General features: G+C 41.0%; 1 protein-coding gene across 2 annotated transcripts in view; it reads left to right on the forward strand.

Moving 5' to 3' along the window:
• afap1l2 (actin filament associated protein 1-like 2) overlaps positions 1-15879 on the forward strand; it is a 246254-nt gene that overhangs the window by 163868 nt on the left and 66507 nt on the right. For both annotated transcript variants that reach the window (XM_039775882.1, XM_039775894.1), the window contains exon 5: positions 10375-10465. In XM_039775882.1, coding sequence (XP_039631816.1) covers positions 10375-10465 — 91 coding nt within the window. The remainder of the gene's footprint in view (positions 1-10374; positions 10466-15879) is intronic.

Genomic DNA, 15879 nt, shown 5'->3' on the forward strand with positions numbered 1-15879 from the left:
AGTGACCTGAAGGGAACACATTTTACTTCAATGGATGAAGTGCAGACAGAAACGGCAAGCCTGTTGAAGAGCCTCAAGCAAGATGACTCCCAGCACTATTTCAATCAATGGAAGATACGTTTGGAGTGGTGTAGAGATCAGGAGGGGGAGTATAGAGAAGGTGACAATGTTTAGAATGCTGTAATTCATCAATAAATTTATATTTTTTTCCAATTTGGTTATTTTTGTGTCTTGCCTCGTATAGGAAAGAATGACATTTTTTTAAGGCTTTATATACAATTAATAGTATTTTAAAATCAAGTCTAAATAACACAAGTAACCAATGTAACGACGCTAAAGCTGGTCAGATGTGCTCAGATTTTCATTTCCTAGATTTGTGCCACTGCTTTCTGAACTAACCACAGTTGATTGACATCTTTCTTAGGTAAATCCTGCTAGGAGTACATTACAGTAATCTAGTTGACTAAAAACTGAAGTGTGAAATAATTTGTCAGCATCTTGCAATGTTATGAGAGGTCTAACTTTTGCAGAAGAATGCAGTCCTATAATTTGGTTTAGATGAGAAGTCTATTATTACACCTAAATTCTTTACATTTGCCTTGCTTTTTAATGATAAGGGATATCCTGTTTGTTTCTAAGACCTTCACTATTTCCATTTTTACCAACCAATAAGATTTTTCAGATTCAGAAACACAAGTAACACATTGGATCAGAGAGCCCAGCACGTCAAGGTTATCAGATGCTATGGATTAAGTAAAGGTGCGTGTCATCTGCATTTTGCTTAAAGTGAAATGCATATTAGATGTGCAAGCTGTACCAGCAGCCTCAGAATTTACCTCAAATAAAGACTGGGATGTCCTTTTTGACAGGCAGTTTGTAAGAAGTAGCTAAGATGTTGGGTAATTCAGTGCCTAAGCTCTGTGGTCTGCAGAAAGAGTAGAGCTAATGTCTGTGTCGGTCAGTGTACTTCCACAATGTGTGTGGATTTGGTCTCCATATTATAAGAAAAAGATAACCACACTGGAGCAAGTTCAGAGAAAAGCAATCTGATGAATTCTAGGCCTGAAAGATTTTACTTTAGCTAAAGCTAAAAGAGGCTTAAGAAAGAACAGGATTAAACTGTTTAAAATATGTAGGGAAAATGGCAGCTTTAACATCGGCTCTTTAAAGAGAGCACAGGGGTACAGGTGAATGCTGGGCAAGAATACGTTTAACAAAAATTTTAAATAAGTAGAATGCGCAATTCATGGTCTTTAATGCATCAGTTTTCTGAGCCTACTATTACTCTAAATTGACAGCAAGAAGCCAGCAACCTATGAAGTGCAGGAAACAACCCTTGACCAGATACCAGCCCATTGCAGGGCACACTCATGTAGAAGCCCACAAAGAGGCCGTTTAGAGTCAGCAATCAACCTAACAATTACATCTTCAGGATATGGGAGGGTGGTGGAGTATTAGAGAAGACCCACTTCGACACAGGGGAGGAGTGCACAGTCCGCCAGCACAGTGGCTGGGCCAGATTTGAAGCCAGTGGGCCACCCATGCAAGTCTACCTGTATGCTTCCTATATAATGACTTATTGATTGATCTATTGTTGTTTACTAAATATATATTCATCAATATGAAGACGGATCTGCGGTGGGCTGGCTCCCTGTCCGGGGTTTGTTTTCTTCCTGGCGCCCTGTGTTGGCTGGGAGTAGCTCCAGCAGAACCCCGTGACCCTGTAGTTAGGCTATAGTGGGTTGGATGATTGATTGAATAGATGGATGAAGACCTGTAAATTTAAATCTTGATTTACCAGTCGATCTTCTGTACTTCCCTACCCTCATCGATGGTCATGAGCTTTGGGTAACCGAATGAACTTTTGGGATGACCGAAAGAATGAGACTGAGGGTACAAACGTCCGAAAAGAGCTTCCTTCACAGGGTTCTTGACTCTCTCCTTTAGAGATAGAGTGAGTAACGCAGACATCCAGGCAAGACTCGGAGTAGAGCCGCAGACCCTCCGCATCAAGAGCAGCCAACTGAGGTGGTTCAGGTATCTTATACAGATGCTTACCTGTTGAGGTTTTACGTTTTACGAGCACAACTAGCTGGGAGGAGAACCCAAGGAAGACCCAGGAGGGCTTATATCTCCAAGATGGCCTGGGAACCCCTTGGGATCCCATAGTATGAGTTGGCAAGTGTGGCTGGGAAAGGAACGTATGGGCCTCACTGCTAAGACTGTTGGCCCCGCGTTTGGATAAGCAGAGGAATATGAATGAATGAATGAATGAATGAAGATCAGTAATACTGTACTACTTTAAAGAGGAAACAGAGGCAGCATGTTGTTAAAATAATCCTACAGTTCTAGAACAAGATAAGGCTTAAACAATTGCAAGTCATTTTTCCTCAAACAGCTACACACACAACCATCTCAAATCTATAATTTGAATCCTTTATTTTAAGAGGGCAAATTCAAAGAAACAGTCAGCAATGGGTTTGGGGGGGATATCATTCACTGTCAGCATATTGCTCCTGTCACTAAAAGAAGTAGATTTCTTTGTTGGTTAGGAGGTGCTGTACCTTCTCACATCGTAAGTCCATAGAGTCAGATACTTAGATGGAAAAGGAGGGAAAGAGTAAGAAGTGGAAAGAAAGAAAATGGAGTGCTGCTTTTTACTCAGTAGGTGAGGCAACCACACAGATACACAATAATTTTAGTACATTATATTTCCCTTTTGTTCATCCCTCCCTTTACGTTTATTAATTTAATAAATCAAACATTTCTGTATATTTTGGCATTTGCTCTGGGTAGGAGTGCCAATACAATAGCTGCCACTTTTAGCTATCTTTAACACATTGTACACGGTGTGGTGTAATGGTTAAGACTTTGGACTTCAGGCGCAAATCCCACTACTGACACTGTGTGACCACCAGCTGGTCACTTCACCTGCCTGTGTTCCAATTGGAGAAACAAAAGAAATGTAGGCAGTTGTAACTCATATATTGGAAGTTGTCTTGGATAAAGAAATCAGCCAAACAAGTACATTAAAAGATGTGATTCTGACCTTTATGACATCTTCTTTATCTGCAATTAAGTTTCCTGATTAACTTTCTTTCTGGCTATATTTAGGTTATTTAACTATAAACTTTAATTTTAGAACCCATGGGTTCTCAGAAACAAGCAAAAAAGAAGCAGATTTGTTTTTTACACTTACTGTATGAAACTTATGCCAAGCCCAGAAAGGTTACACTGCTTGATCAATATAAGATCTAAGAGAAACTGCAGGACGCTAGCGACCCCCTTCAGCATCATGTGACTGAACGAAGGCTGTCTGCACAAACTGTAATTATGAAAGCTGTGAGGACATGTTAGAGGCTGCGTTTTCTTTGGCGTACAGTGTCTTCTCCAAGAGTCAGAGAGAAGTTGCTGAGTATCAGCTTTTAGCAAACTCTGAATGACGTAACAGGCAAGGAACAGCTTAAAGCAATAAACGCAGGTTTAATGCCGAGTTCACATGCTGTGGGGCACATGGGAAAAGCAAACTTCCCAGTGGGAAATTCCGTGTTAATGCCCTTTGAAGTGGTAGCCCCAAGTGGGACAATTAGAAGAAAGCAATGCTACCCAACTTAGTCAAGTTGTGAGGTAGAGTTAACTGTTCAGTTCTTTCAATAATATAAAATAAAAACATGACTACCCGATCAGGCAGAAATGCTGTTTTTGTGGTCACACTGTATTTGCAGTAATGTGATGCAAACTTAATGTGTTTAGTTAGCTTTTTACTTTCGCAAATTAAATTTCAGCTAGTCCTTAATTGTTTATTCAGTGGGTCAAGTAGCCAATCAGCACTGACCTCGTGGTTCTCCCAAAATGCCAAGCTTTATTGTGTAACTAGAATAAGTAGGTTTGGCGAGACATCTCAACTCTGAAGATTCCTACAGCACACAAACTCAGAAGAATCCGTGTATTATGACGCTCTCGGGGTACTAGGGTTAATTTGCATACCATTTTTGCATTCATTTTGACTTTTTGTTTTTATTCGGTTCATTTTGCTTTATGTTTAGGTGTTAATAGCATTACATCAGGACAGGTCAGTTTGGGGCACTTGCACTGGCACAGCACGTTGCTACATTCACCACACGACAAAATAGCTTGGGTTCCTGGTGGGCAACCCCTCCAGGCAGACACACGGTCCAGTACCACCCTCTGGAAATGACCATCTATCTGCCGCAGCCAGATGTTATGGGGGTGTCCCCTTGGCCTGGTCAGCCACTTGGCTCCCCAACAATGAGGATCTTACGAGCCGGATCACCCTCAGGGAATCGCGCCACATGGCTGTAGTGCCGTAACTGATGCTCCCTCACAATGCAGGTAATGTGCCTCATTCGGGACTCCATGAGCAACCGCTCATTCAACACAAAGTCAAACCAATGGTACCCAAGGATTCTCTGAAGAGACACAGTACCAAAGGAGTCCAGTCTTTGTCTCAGGTCACTGGATAGCGTCCACGTCTCGCAACCATATAGCAAGACAGGAAGCACCAGGACTCTAAAGACTTGGACCTTGGACTTGGAGAGCCACAGACCACTTACCAGCGACCACAAGACCCATCTCAGTCTGTCTACTGACTGCATAGGAAGAGTCACCAGAGACATGAATGTACTGTGTGTAAACCTCTTGACTCGGCTGACATTCTCACCACGGACAGACGCACTGCTGATGGATGTGCCCAAGAGGTCATTAAAGGCCTCACATCCTAAAACATTTAAAAATGTTTTCTTATATTGAGTCCATCCTGAGCTCATCTGTAACTGTCTGCTTTGGTGGTGTCTCTTCAGTCTAAGGCCAATCTGCAGCACATCATCACAACCTGGGGAAAGATCGTGGACTGTCACTTGCCTGTCGTTCAAGTCCTGTATGAGTCCAGCGTAAGGAAAAGGGCCTCAAAGATCATTGCTGATCCAGCTTACCCAGAACATCACATATTCTGAAGAATTACCTCCAGCAAATGCCTTCGTGCAGTGAAAACTAAAACACGTCACCTTAACAGTTTTTTTCCACATGCAGGTATTCTGACAAATCAAGTCTGAGCTTCTTCTCAGTTTCTATGTATACCTGCACACTGGACTGCCTGGACATTTTAATCCTCTTTTATCTTTTTATTTTTTGTATTTCTCTTGTGTGCCACATCAACAAAGTGAATCCTGATCTGATTCTGATTCTGAATGTGACAATCAGATATCCATACATCTGAATGTTATTTTTGTTGGCAGTGCCAATCGAAGCTCATTTGGAGACTTAGACAGGGTTGATGGACATCAGCCCTCGTTGTCCATAGCAGGTAGTAGGTATTATTAAACATTGATAAGTCCAGAGAACACACATCTTCAGCATAGCATGCACCTCTTGGTGTACGGCATGTGCGCACTTTTACTTTCATAAACAGCCCCCAGTGCGTAACAGAGCCCACTCGTCATCATTATAGTTTGATGACTGTGTGGGTAGGGGGCTCCCTTCAGATGACGCCACTCTGGGCAGCCACCTATTGTTTGTCCCCTAATGGATTGACTGGCTCTGCTGTTAGGTAGGAAATACACCACTCATTTAAGCAATTTTATTGGCTTCAATTACAAAGGCTGCCACCTTTTGGGTAATCAATGGGTAATCTTTAAAAAGAAACAAAGACATCTGTTGCCTATGCGTGATATTTGGGCAAGGGAGCTCTTCTACGTCTTTAAATTAACATCACTAATTCAGGGAAGACAAGGCACTCTTTCTGCTGTCATTCACTTTGAAAATGTACTGCAAAACCACAAAGGTATTTCCAGTACTTTTGGAGACACGTCTCACCTAGCAGGGCAAGGCAAGACTGCGAGACAAGTCTGTGGGTAGGGGAGTAAGGAAGACGTGAGAAAAGTCTGCTGCATGGCTCAAGTAATAAAAGAAACAAAAGGAGACATTCTACCTTGTCAGTGCAATCAGCAAACTGCACCGTTAAGCTTCAGTTTTGTTGCACAGGAGAACATGAGATCATCGAAGGACCAAAAGCACACTCTCATCAGACGTCTGGCCCAGAGTTGTTTGCACATGTGTAACGTGCTCTTTGCTGAGAGATGCAGAAACTTGTCTATAATTAAATCCCAATTGAAACTGAAACAAGTGCATCACTGTCTGTCTGAAGTGCTGCCAGCTCAGTGCATATCAAGTACGAGGAGCCATGGCCGATACAATCTCGATTTCACGTGTTCTGAGCACACTGTGGGACTGCGTAAACTCGGCCATCGGTGCACTTGATGGTCCTCCATGTCAGCCTCCTGCTATAAAGTTTTCTTAATGCTGGCTTTAAATCCGGCCTTGTTTTAACTCCAAGTCCACAATCCAGAAATGTGCTGTAGCGAGAAGTGACAAGAGAAGTGTAACATTCAGGTGTTCTATTCATTAGTTTGACTTGACTTTTTTTCGTGTTCATTTTATAATTTTAACCACAGCATAATAAAAGCATTTAGTGTAGTGTTTAGCACTGAAAGTCCACAGCTCAACACCACTGCCTGTGTTACATCTGAATATTCCACCCTCTGTTTCTGTGGTTGTGTGTTTTGTTTTTTATCGAGTACTTTGATTCCCCTTCCACTTCCACGACTGACCGCCACATTGTACTCAGCAATGCTGGGATAGGCGTTGAGATCCATGACCCTGAGCGAGTGTGAGAATGTATGAATGTGAGCTCTTCACATGGTCTCCAAGTGAAATAAATTACAAAGTCGCACATATCAGAGTTGCAGGCCCACTTCAGAATTTGGCACCAAGAGACCAGGACACTATTTAGCAGCCATGTTTTACTTATGCGATGGACTGACGCCTTGTCCAGGGGATTGCTATGCCTTGAGTCCTGTGCTTGCTGGGATAGGCTCAAGCTCCCTGCAGCCCTGCTCAGGATTTAGCAGGCTTCGAAAATGGTGTGGGATGATATCTGACCAATGCGGAAAACGTTATTTTCAAAAACTACAATGCATTAAAGCTGATTAGGAATCGAAAACAAATAAGCATACTCCTCCAGAACATATGAATAAATATGTAAGGGGACAGCATGAATATAGGAAATGTTGATAGGGGCATCAGATTTGACCCCCAGGCTTTACATACCGTACAGTTAATCTGCCAGCAGAGGGATATTCAGTGAAGCATTCAGGTAAGTTCTTGGTTCTATTAAACTTTTGCTGTTTGATCTTTGGCTCTGTCACCTTTTGTATTTGTCTCTGGTCTTTGTCTCAGTCTATACTGTCTAATATTTCCAGTAAAATTTAAATATCTTTCGATGTGTGGATAAATACAAGCTAAATCTCTGTGTGAATATAACACAAAATCATATACAGTATATGTTTCTGTAACTGTTTGAAGAATAAATCACAGAGATGTACTGATCACTGATTATTTCTGGGCACAGTGCGCCATATCTCTGACTCTGACTTTGGCTTGTCTGCAGTGTCTTCCAGTGGGATATTGAATTATTTCCAAGTCTCTGTGACTGGACAATAAAGCCATTTAATCCAGCAGCCCACATTATCTGTCTAGCCAGCGTATGTAGCAGAGTTCTATTGGAGAGAGCCTGATGTGAACAAGATGTCCCCTTGCATGTAGAAGTCCAATTATTCGAGGTTCACCATTGAATCAACTCACTAAGATGGCTCTCTTATCACACTCTGCATGGAATGTGGATCTAAGTTCACGTTCAAGGAGCACAATGAACTGTCAGAAGGCCGGTCCTAATTTCTGTCATGCAGCTCTTGTGGCTGTTCTCTCTAGAGCTTTCTTTCTCAATCTTCTCATGAAAATCCACATAGAAGAGCCGCATGTTCACTCCATCCATTCATCCATCCGTCTATCCATCCATGTGTGATTCTCAACTAGCCCGGTCACAGTTGCACTATATAATAAACAGTTTGGCTTTGCCTGCTCTACCTGGAATCCGTCAGTTCATCCTTCACTCCTTCATTGTCATTCTTGTCTGCTGTTTGTACTGTGACATGTCAGATTAGTGGAGGTCCTTGCCATCAAGTTATTTTGCAGTTGCGCCTTTAAGTTCTCTCTGGTGTCTATCACTACTCAATTTGCTGATATGATACTTTATGCTTTACTCAGGTGTGATAGTTGATGTCATATTATTATCTGATTTGGTTTATAAAGTGATTTGTGATGGTGCCAACTGCTAATGACGCTGCATATGTGAGGAACAGAAGGCAAGAGCTAAACATGTTGCATTTTGGTCAGACATGGAAGTAAGGATTTCATTGTATTTTGTACAATTAACTTGAACATGGAACTGGGCAGCATCATTTCCTCTTACTTTTCAAATTTTAATAATACCTTTCAGATTCTAATAATACTTTACCTGTTGACATTTAATGGTTTTATTTGAGAAAGTGCAGATAAAGGGCACAGTGACGCACAGATTCATAATTCTGGGTTTTTGCTCTTCTTCTTTCCTCTGGGTTTTTTCCTACATCCCAAATATGCGTGTGATAATTTGTGGACTTCTGCATGAATATGTCTGGCCATGGACAGGTGTCTGATTAGTTAGTCAAGATCTGAGCATAGCTCCTATTGTTTCAGCATCCTTTTCTATTTATTTCCGGTTTAAACATTTTAAATCATTACTACATTTATAATTTCTTGTTGAGTATTCTTGCCAATGATATTACCAACCTTTCCCTTCTGTGTTTTTGTTGCTGTGACATAATGCCATTTCAAGGTGTTGTGACATCGTAGCAGCCATTTTGTTTAACACTAGAATTACCAGAGCCTACGAAAAAACTTGTAGATCTGGCCCACCTTAAATCTGTTCGCACCTCTCTGCCAACATCTTTTGTCCTGTAAATGTGCCAATAAAGACAAGCAGCAAGCAGCCTGCTATTCCATCCCCTCACCATCGCAGAATGTTTACTAAGTTCTCCCAGCTCATGCCTTGATTGATTATGTGGGAGTGAAGTGCTGGAGTTTTAGAGTGGAAATAATAGATCGTTATTTGGAAGACGTGCATTTCATGTGTGTTCTGTTTTTACAGTTATCTATGTAAACACATTGTTAAAACAGAAACGTTTTTCATATTTTAGTAGTAAATGACAAAATGTTGGCATAAACTATATAATGTATAAAGCCTGAGGTCCAAAGATCAAATAAACACTTTCACAAAGGGTTCAAGGAAAAGACAACAGCTTCCATATTTGGAATTATTCATTTTATGACCTGTATAGTACATTTCGGAAAACATTGTGGCACTGATGCAACATTATTCATATTCATTCGCATGACATCTTGCAGTTGTAATCAGTGACCGTGTGTTTTTTTATTTTTTCCTCGATCTTGCCAGTCTCCATGTTGCTGTATTTTGTTTCTTTTGTATTCCAGGACATGCAGAGGAAAGAATAGTACAGAGAGATTAGTTCAGCGCTATATGCAACAGGTACACACGTCGTAAATGTAGGAAGGACAGTCCTTGTGTGTGTGTGAACTGTTAGCATTTGAATTTGATGATTGCATATAGCACTAAACTGACCTCTCTGTACTGCTCTTTCCTCTGCTCGATAGCACTTGGAGAGTGCATATCTTCAACTGTGTGAATCGGGAAACAAGAAACGACAGATGCTACGTAATCAGATGATGGTTGTCTCCCTATGTAGCGAGACTTAACTTCTTGGGAAAGAATATTAATTTGGAAAATATGTGGCATGTCACACTTTTTAAAAAAATGCGCATGCTCTTCTGCGATGATGTGAACGTGGGTCTTAAACAGAGTTAAAGATTACATGCATTACACAAATGCAGAAAAGAACACTGATAGTGTGGGGAGCAGTATTCCTTATTTAACATGTCAAAATAAACATTTAAAACCTCCTAAAAACTTTTTAGTCAGTTTTGTGTTTTGCAGTTGCAAAATCACCTGCAAATAGAATTTTAGAATCAATTTCACAACACTGTTTACATATCAAAATTTACTTGATTTGCTCATCCTAACTCTGATCACCTGGGTCCAGGTTCCTGCCCTGGCTCGGCTGTCTGCTGCCCTATTTCATCTGGGAATATCAGCTTTTTCCCCACAGTCCACATACTGTACATGCTGTTAAAAGTAAACCCTGTGTGCTTCTGAGTGTATCTATGAAAGACGGAGAGGGTAGTTTGATGGTTCCTTTCTTGCACCTGATACAATTTGACTATGAAATTCCCAAAAATGTTTCAAAGAATGGATGGGAGTACAGACTGTCCTTAGAAGATGCTTTTCTTCCCTTTCCCCTTTCTGTATCCTCCAAGTTACTGTTCATGTTAGCACACAGCTGTGATGGCTGGAGGGTCAAAGCACATTCAGTCTGATAACTGTTTCATCTTTCTTTATTACAGTGTATTGACAGAGATCCATATCCACTGCCCAAGCCACCATCACCAGAGGGCTACTATGAAGAGGCTCAACCATATGACATGGCGGCTAATGGTAAATTATGCTCTGGAGTCTTTCCTTTGTCTTGACAGAGGGTGCAGATTTAATGCTTAGACTGAATTCCTCATTGTTTTTTTGAGAAAAATTGTCATAATACTTATCAAATGTAATGCTAATTTATGTTATGGTGATTTGGTTTCTCTCAGTTTTGATGTACTAAGTTTTACATGCTTTAATGTTTACTGATGTGTTGTGAGAGCAGCAGTCTACATGGGGCTCACAGTGTACATAGCTGCACTGCACAATGTCACTTATGGCAGTCTGAGTCTACAGTGGTGACTACTGGAAAACAGATGGATGACGTAAAACACAAATGATCTGGGGCCTCATGCATAACACTATGTGTAAAATTCACCCTAAAACACTAAAATGCACTAAAACATGGTGTACGGACAAAAGCAGAAATGTGCGTATGCACAAAAAAATCCAGATGCGTAAATCTTTGCGTTTGCCAACTTCCACGTTCTTCCACTCCATAAATCCTGGTCATCGTGAAAAGTAATGCACGTGCAAGCACCTGCTGCCACTACCCAAACTCCTCCCAAAATTACGCCTCTTTGAATATGTAAATCAATATAAATAGCCCTTAAGCTCAACGTTCTGTGAAAAGGCAATGGCAAAAGCACAGGGAAAATAGAAGAATTTCAGCGAATACCAAGTGAAGGCAAGGAAAAACTTACTATTTGTTGGTTTAAGCAGTGATATAAACAAGGAAGTTGATCGAGAGTGTCGGAGAAACTTGAAAGCTCAAGTTCACAAAGTCGTACAGTGCCCGAAATAAAAAAGATGTCAGATATTAAAGTCGCCGTGAAAAGGCGAGTCGTAGCCCACCGTCTGATCATATGAAAGCTTATTAGGGTACAGAGAAAAGAAAAAAAATAGGGACACTGAGAAAAAAGCTCGAAATGTCAACTTTAATCTCAAACTTTCCACTTTAATCAGGTACTTTATTTTGTCATAAACTTTATTTTTAAATCATTTAATTTACTTGCTTCTCAAATCCCATCGTAACTATAGTAGCACATTGGATGCTTTGTTTTGTATGTGCTTCTATCTGCTCTATGTGTATGAATCACTATGTGCTTCTTAAATGACTGGACACAGAATCCATGACATTCATGATATTACAGCTCTCTGAATAATTAAAATACTGAGATGTATACTTGGTATCATTTTCATGATGATAGGAGTTAAAGCATGTTATTAAACATGGGAACACGGTGGCGCAGTGATAGTGACAAGCTGGCACCCTGTCCAGAAATTGTTCCTGCATCCCGCAAGATGCCTGCTGCGTCGTGCGAGACCTTCGATGAAATAATTTATTGCAGCAGTACTGTCTCTTTCAAATGAACTAACCCCAAATTCCTGTCCTTCCTTTTCTTTCTCCAAGTAACCAATCTCCACACAATCAACTCTGTAATAGATGTTAAGCCATCTGTAAGCTTAGAATGCAGATTCTTCAAAACTTTTAAGAAACAATGAAATATTTTCATAGTACATGTTTAATTGATCCATCCATCTATCCATCCAGTGTCACGCCAGCCCCAGCAAGAATACAGCGCGTGGCAGGAACAATCTGTGAACGGAGCACCAGATCGTCTCTAGCGCTGCGCCACTGTGTCCTCACATGTTTAATTATTAACAATATAGATTATTTAAATGATGTTAACATTTTATCTGTATAATGTAATAAACATATTTTTCTGCATTTCATCTTACAAATGATATCGTCATCATATGTAAATACGCGCTTTATAAAGTGGATCAGGTTTTGCGATATTATAACTGTACTGCAGGTTTACAGTGAGGTGATTGTACTAATAAGTACAAACAGTTCTACAAGGAGCACTTGATGGACTGATTGAGTGTGTTTATAGTTCTTGGGATTAAACTTTCTGAACCGCGATGTCCGTACAGGAAAGGCTCTGAAGCGTTTGCCGTTTGAGAGCAGTTCAATAGACAGCATGGCTGAGGCACCATGTGCTTGATGCTGTATACCGATAATTCTCTTTCCGATCAGATTGCACACCCAGATACACTGGGATAAATAGTCTGAATAGTGCATTGAGAGGAACAACAATAAAGCAGCTATGGTAATAGTTTGGCCATTCTGTGGACCATTATATTGTTACAGGTTAATTACAATCAGATGCCTTAAACTAATAAACAGTATGCAGTTAGTTTCAGTGTATATGATAAGGCCGCGTCAGTGATGTACTGTAGATCTAAAAAAGAAAGGGAAACCACACTGGAAGAAAAGCACTGCTTTGACACTGGGTGCCACCAGTTTGCAAAACCGAGCGGAGAACTTGTGTATGCCATGCATTGAGCTAGGATGAAAATGTGCGTGGCTTTACGCCAAATTTTGGTTTTATACATCGCAATTTGAGTGTGGAAACGGGAGTACGCATCATTTTTGTGCGTACGCACCATTTATACATGAGGCCCCTGGAGTTTATATTTTAAATTTATAGTTTTTTGCATGGACATGGTATTGCAATTGTTAGTACTGGTGCCTCATGGTCCACAGTTCTGGGTGAGAATCTCAGCTCTTCTACCATCTAGATATATAGATCGAACTTTATTTGTCCTTAGAGGGAAATTTGGCATTTTTACAGAATCTCTTTAAATAAATAAATACATAAATAGGTAGATAAATACATATACAGTATATGCACACACACACCAGAATGACTATAAAGGAAGACAAGTCCCCGTCACCATGAGGCATTATGCAGGTGTATTGCTGTTGGTATGAAGGAGCCCCATTAGTGTTTCTTGACACACTTTTGCTGAGTAATTAGTTGGCTGAACGTCCTCAGTGTTAGTGTGTTAGAGAGAGGATGTGCAGCTTTGTTCATAATGACACTCGGTTTTCTTTTACTTCTGTCCTTCACTACAGCCTTCAGGGGGTTCAGAGTGTGTCCCATAACTATAGCTTATTGATTCAGTGGGCCTCTTTTGAAGTGATGTTACCAGCCCAGTACACCACAGCATAGAAAATCACACTGCCAATCACAGAGTCACAGAAGATGCGAAGGATGTCACTTACTACATTAAAATAATGCAGTCTACCAAGGAAAAAGAGCCTGCTCTGCCCATAGTTCCTGTATGTGCTGAGACCAGTCCAACCTGTCATTAATGTGGACCCCCAAGTATTTACAGAATACACCTCTACATTCACTCATTGAATAGTGACCGGGCAGAGAGACTCTTTGGTGTAGCAAAAGTCAATAGCCAGTTTCTTGGTTTTGGTATTATTAAAGTGCAGACTCTTTGCATCAAGAATTAAAGTTCTCCACCTGACTCCTCTCCTCTGTCTCGTCCACTTTATTAATACACCCATAAGTGCAGAATTCCCTGAGAATTTCTGCAAGTGACATGACCTGGTGTTATATTTCTAGTCTGAGGTACCACAATGTTGGTCAGCACAGACCTTAAGAACTCAAGAACTGACTCCATCTGGTCCCGGCGGGCAATCCTGTGCGTAGTTTCCTCGGTTGTTTCCTTACTTGATCTTCAGTTATGGACAGTCCACACTAATCATTAGAGGTGGACTTGTCACTGGCCATTCCAGATGACGTGGTAGAAGTTGTTGATGTAGTAGGGATGATGTGGAGAGACAGGTCATTGGAAAAAGGTGGCACTGAGAGGGTACATCTATTAAAAAATTGGTTGTTAGCTTTGTCTACATCCCCTTCTAGCACCTGAGCCCTGGATTGCTTGAATCCCATAATTATAACCAGTCCATTCCAGACATCCTTCATGTTTTTCTGAGTGAATTAGTTTTCTATTTTAGCTTTGTAAGCTTCCTTTCCTTCACTCATCTTTTTCTTTAACACTCGCTGTATGCCGTTCAGAGCCTCTTTGTCACCAGATTTGAATGCTCTCTTTTTCTCGTTTAAAAGACCTTAATAATCCAGGGCCTGTTGTTGGACAAACAACACACTGTCTGTGTGGGTACCACTGTGTTGACACAGAAATTAATATAGTCTGTGGTGTAGAAACAGAGTCCCTCAGTGCTCATGTGGAAGCAGTCATTCAGAGCCATTTTAGGCTCCAGGCTCCACTTTCTCACCACTCTGGTAACCGGTTTGTATCTGGGAATAATACGAATCAGGCTGTGGTCAGATTTGCCTAAAGGTACCAGCAGATTACACTTAAGCACATTTGTAACATATGAATACAGCAGGCCCAGCTTGTTATTTACTTGAGTAGAACTGGTCGCAAACTGATAGAAATCTGTTGTAGTTATTTCCAAAGGCACATGGTTGAAGTCACCACATAGTATAGCGGCAGGATTGGAGTGACTCATTTTTAAAGTGTTGGTGACAGAATGAATCATTTCTGTTGCTAGGTCCCCATTTGCGAGGGAGGAATATAAACATTAATAAGGATGATGTCATTTCCCCTGGGCAAATAACATGGACGAATTCTGACCGCCAGAATTTCAATGTCTGAAATACAACCTATAATTTAAATCTGTGTGGAGTTTGCATGTTTCCTTATATCCACATTTATTTACTTGCATCACCATGGCATTCTCCCATATCCCAGAGATGTGTCATGCTAGGTTTAGCAAGTTTGATTATGGATGGATGGATGGACAATTCTTAGAAAATGTCAAGTCCACTTGGCTGTAACCCTGCTCTGTAACTGTTATTGCCACCCAAAGCCAGAAAACTCTGATTAGGCAGAGGAAGCACTTTCAAGACACCCTCAAGTGCTACCTTACAAAATGACACATCAGTAAGCTAGTTGGGGGACTCTAGACCACACATTCACTTTGGGACTGCATTCACCAAGCAGCAGTTGACTATGAGATCATCAACATCCTCAATGAAATGGACAAAAGATGGTAGCAGAAGGAGAGGCAGGAGAAACCAGAAGGGCTGAACCCGATTGGCTCCCGCATGTAATCTCCTATTTTCACCTTCCCTTAGGCTTTGGCTCAAGCACTGGAGCCCCTAAGCCGTTTAAAGTCATCACACAAATATAATGGCACTTGTTATTCTTCTTTTGGTGATCATCAATGTTCATTGTGAAAGAGTTTTGGCCCCAACATTTTCAGTGAAACTGTAGTGGGGTTACATGAATGAAGATGACTTATTGTGTTTTGTGCCGAGTCATGTCTTTCATAGCGTTGTCCTGTTTGTGTAGTCTATTGTGCGTCTGTGTAAATGTTGTCCCCTGGAAACAAAGGGGGAAGGAGAAAGCTGCAGGACCGTGAACCCTCAAGGTAACTTTCCTGTCCTCCCATCAAGTTCTACCTGGGTTATTTCCTATAAAACAAGAGGAGAGAAGGAGAAAAATAAAAAACACAACACGACACAGAAACGCATCAAGAAACAGAGAAACGCTGGTCCGGGTCGTCACACACCTTTCCACAGCTTACTGCTCTCAATGCC

The sequence above is a fragment of the Polypterus senegalus genome, chromosome 1 (assembly GCF_016835505.1).
Source record: "Polypterus senegalus isolate Bchr_013 chromosome 1, ASM1683550v1, whole genome shotgun sequence".
Taxonomy (NCBI): domain Eukaryota; kingdom Metazoa; phylum Chordata; class Cladistia; order Polypteriformes; family Polypteridae; genus Polypterus; species Polypterus senegalus.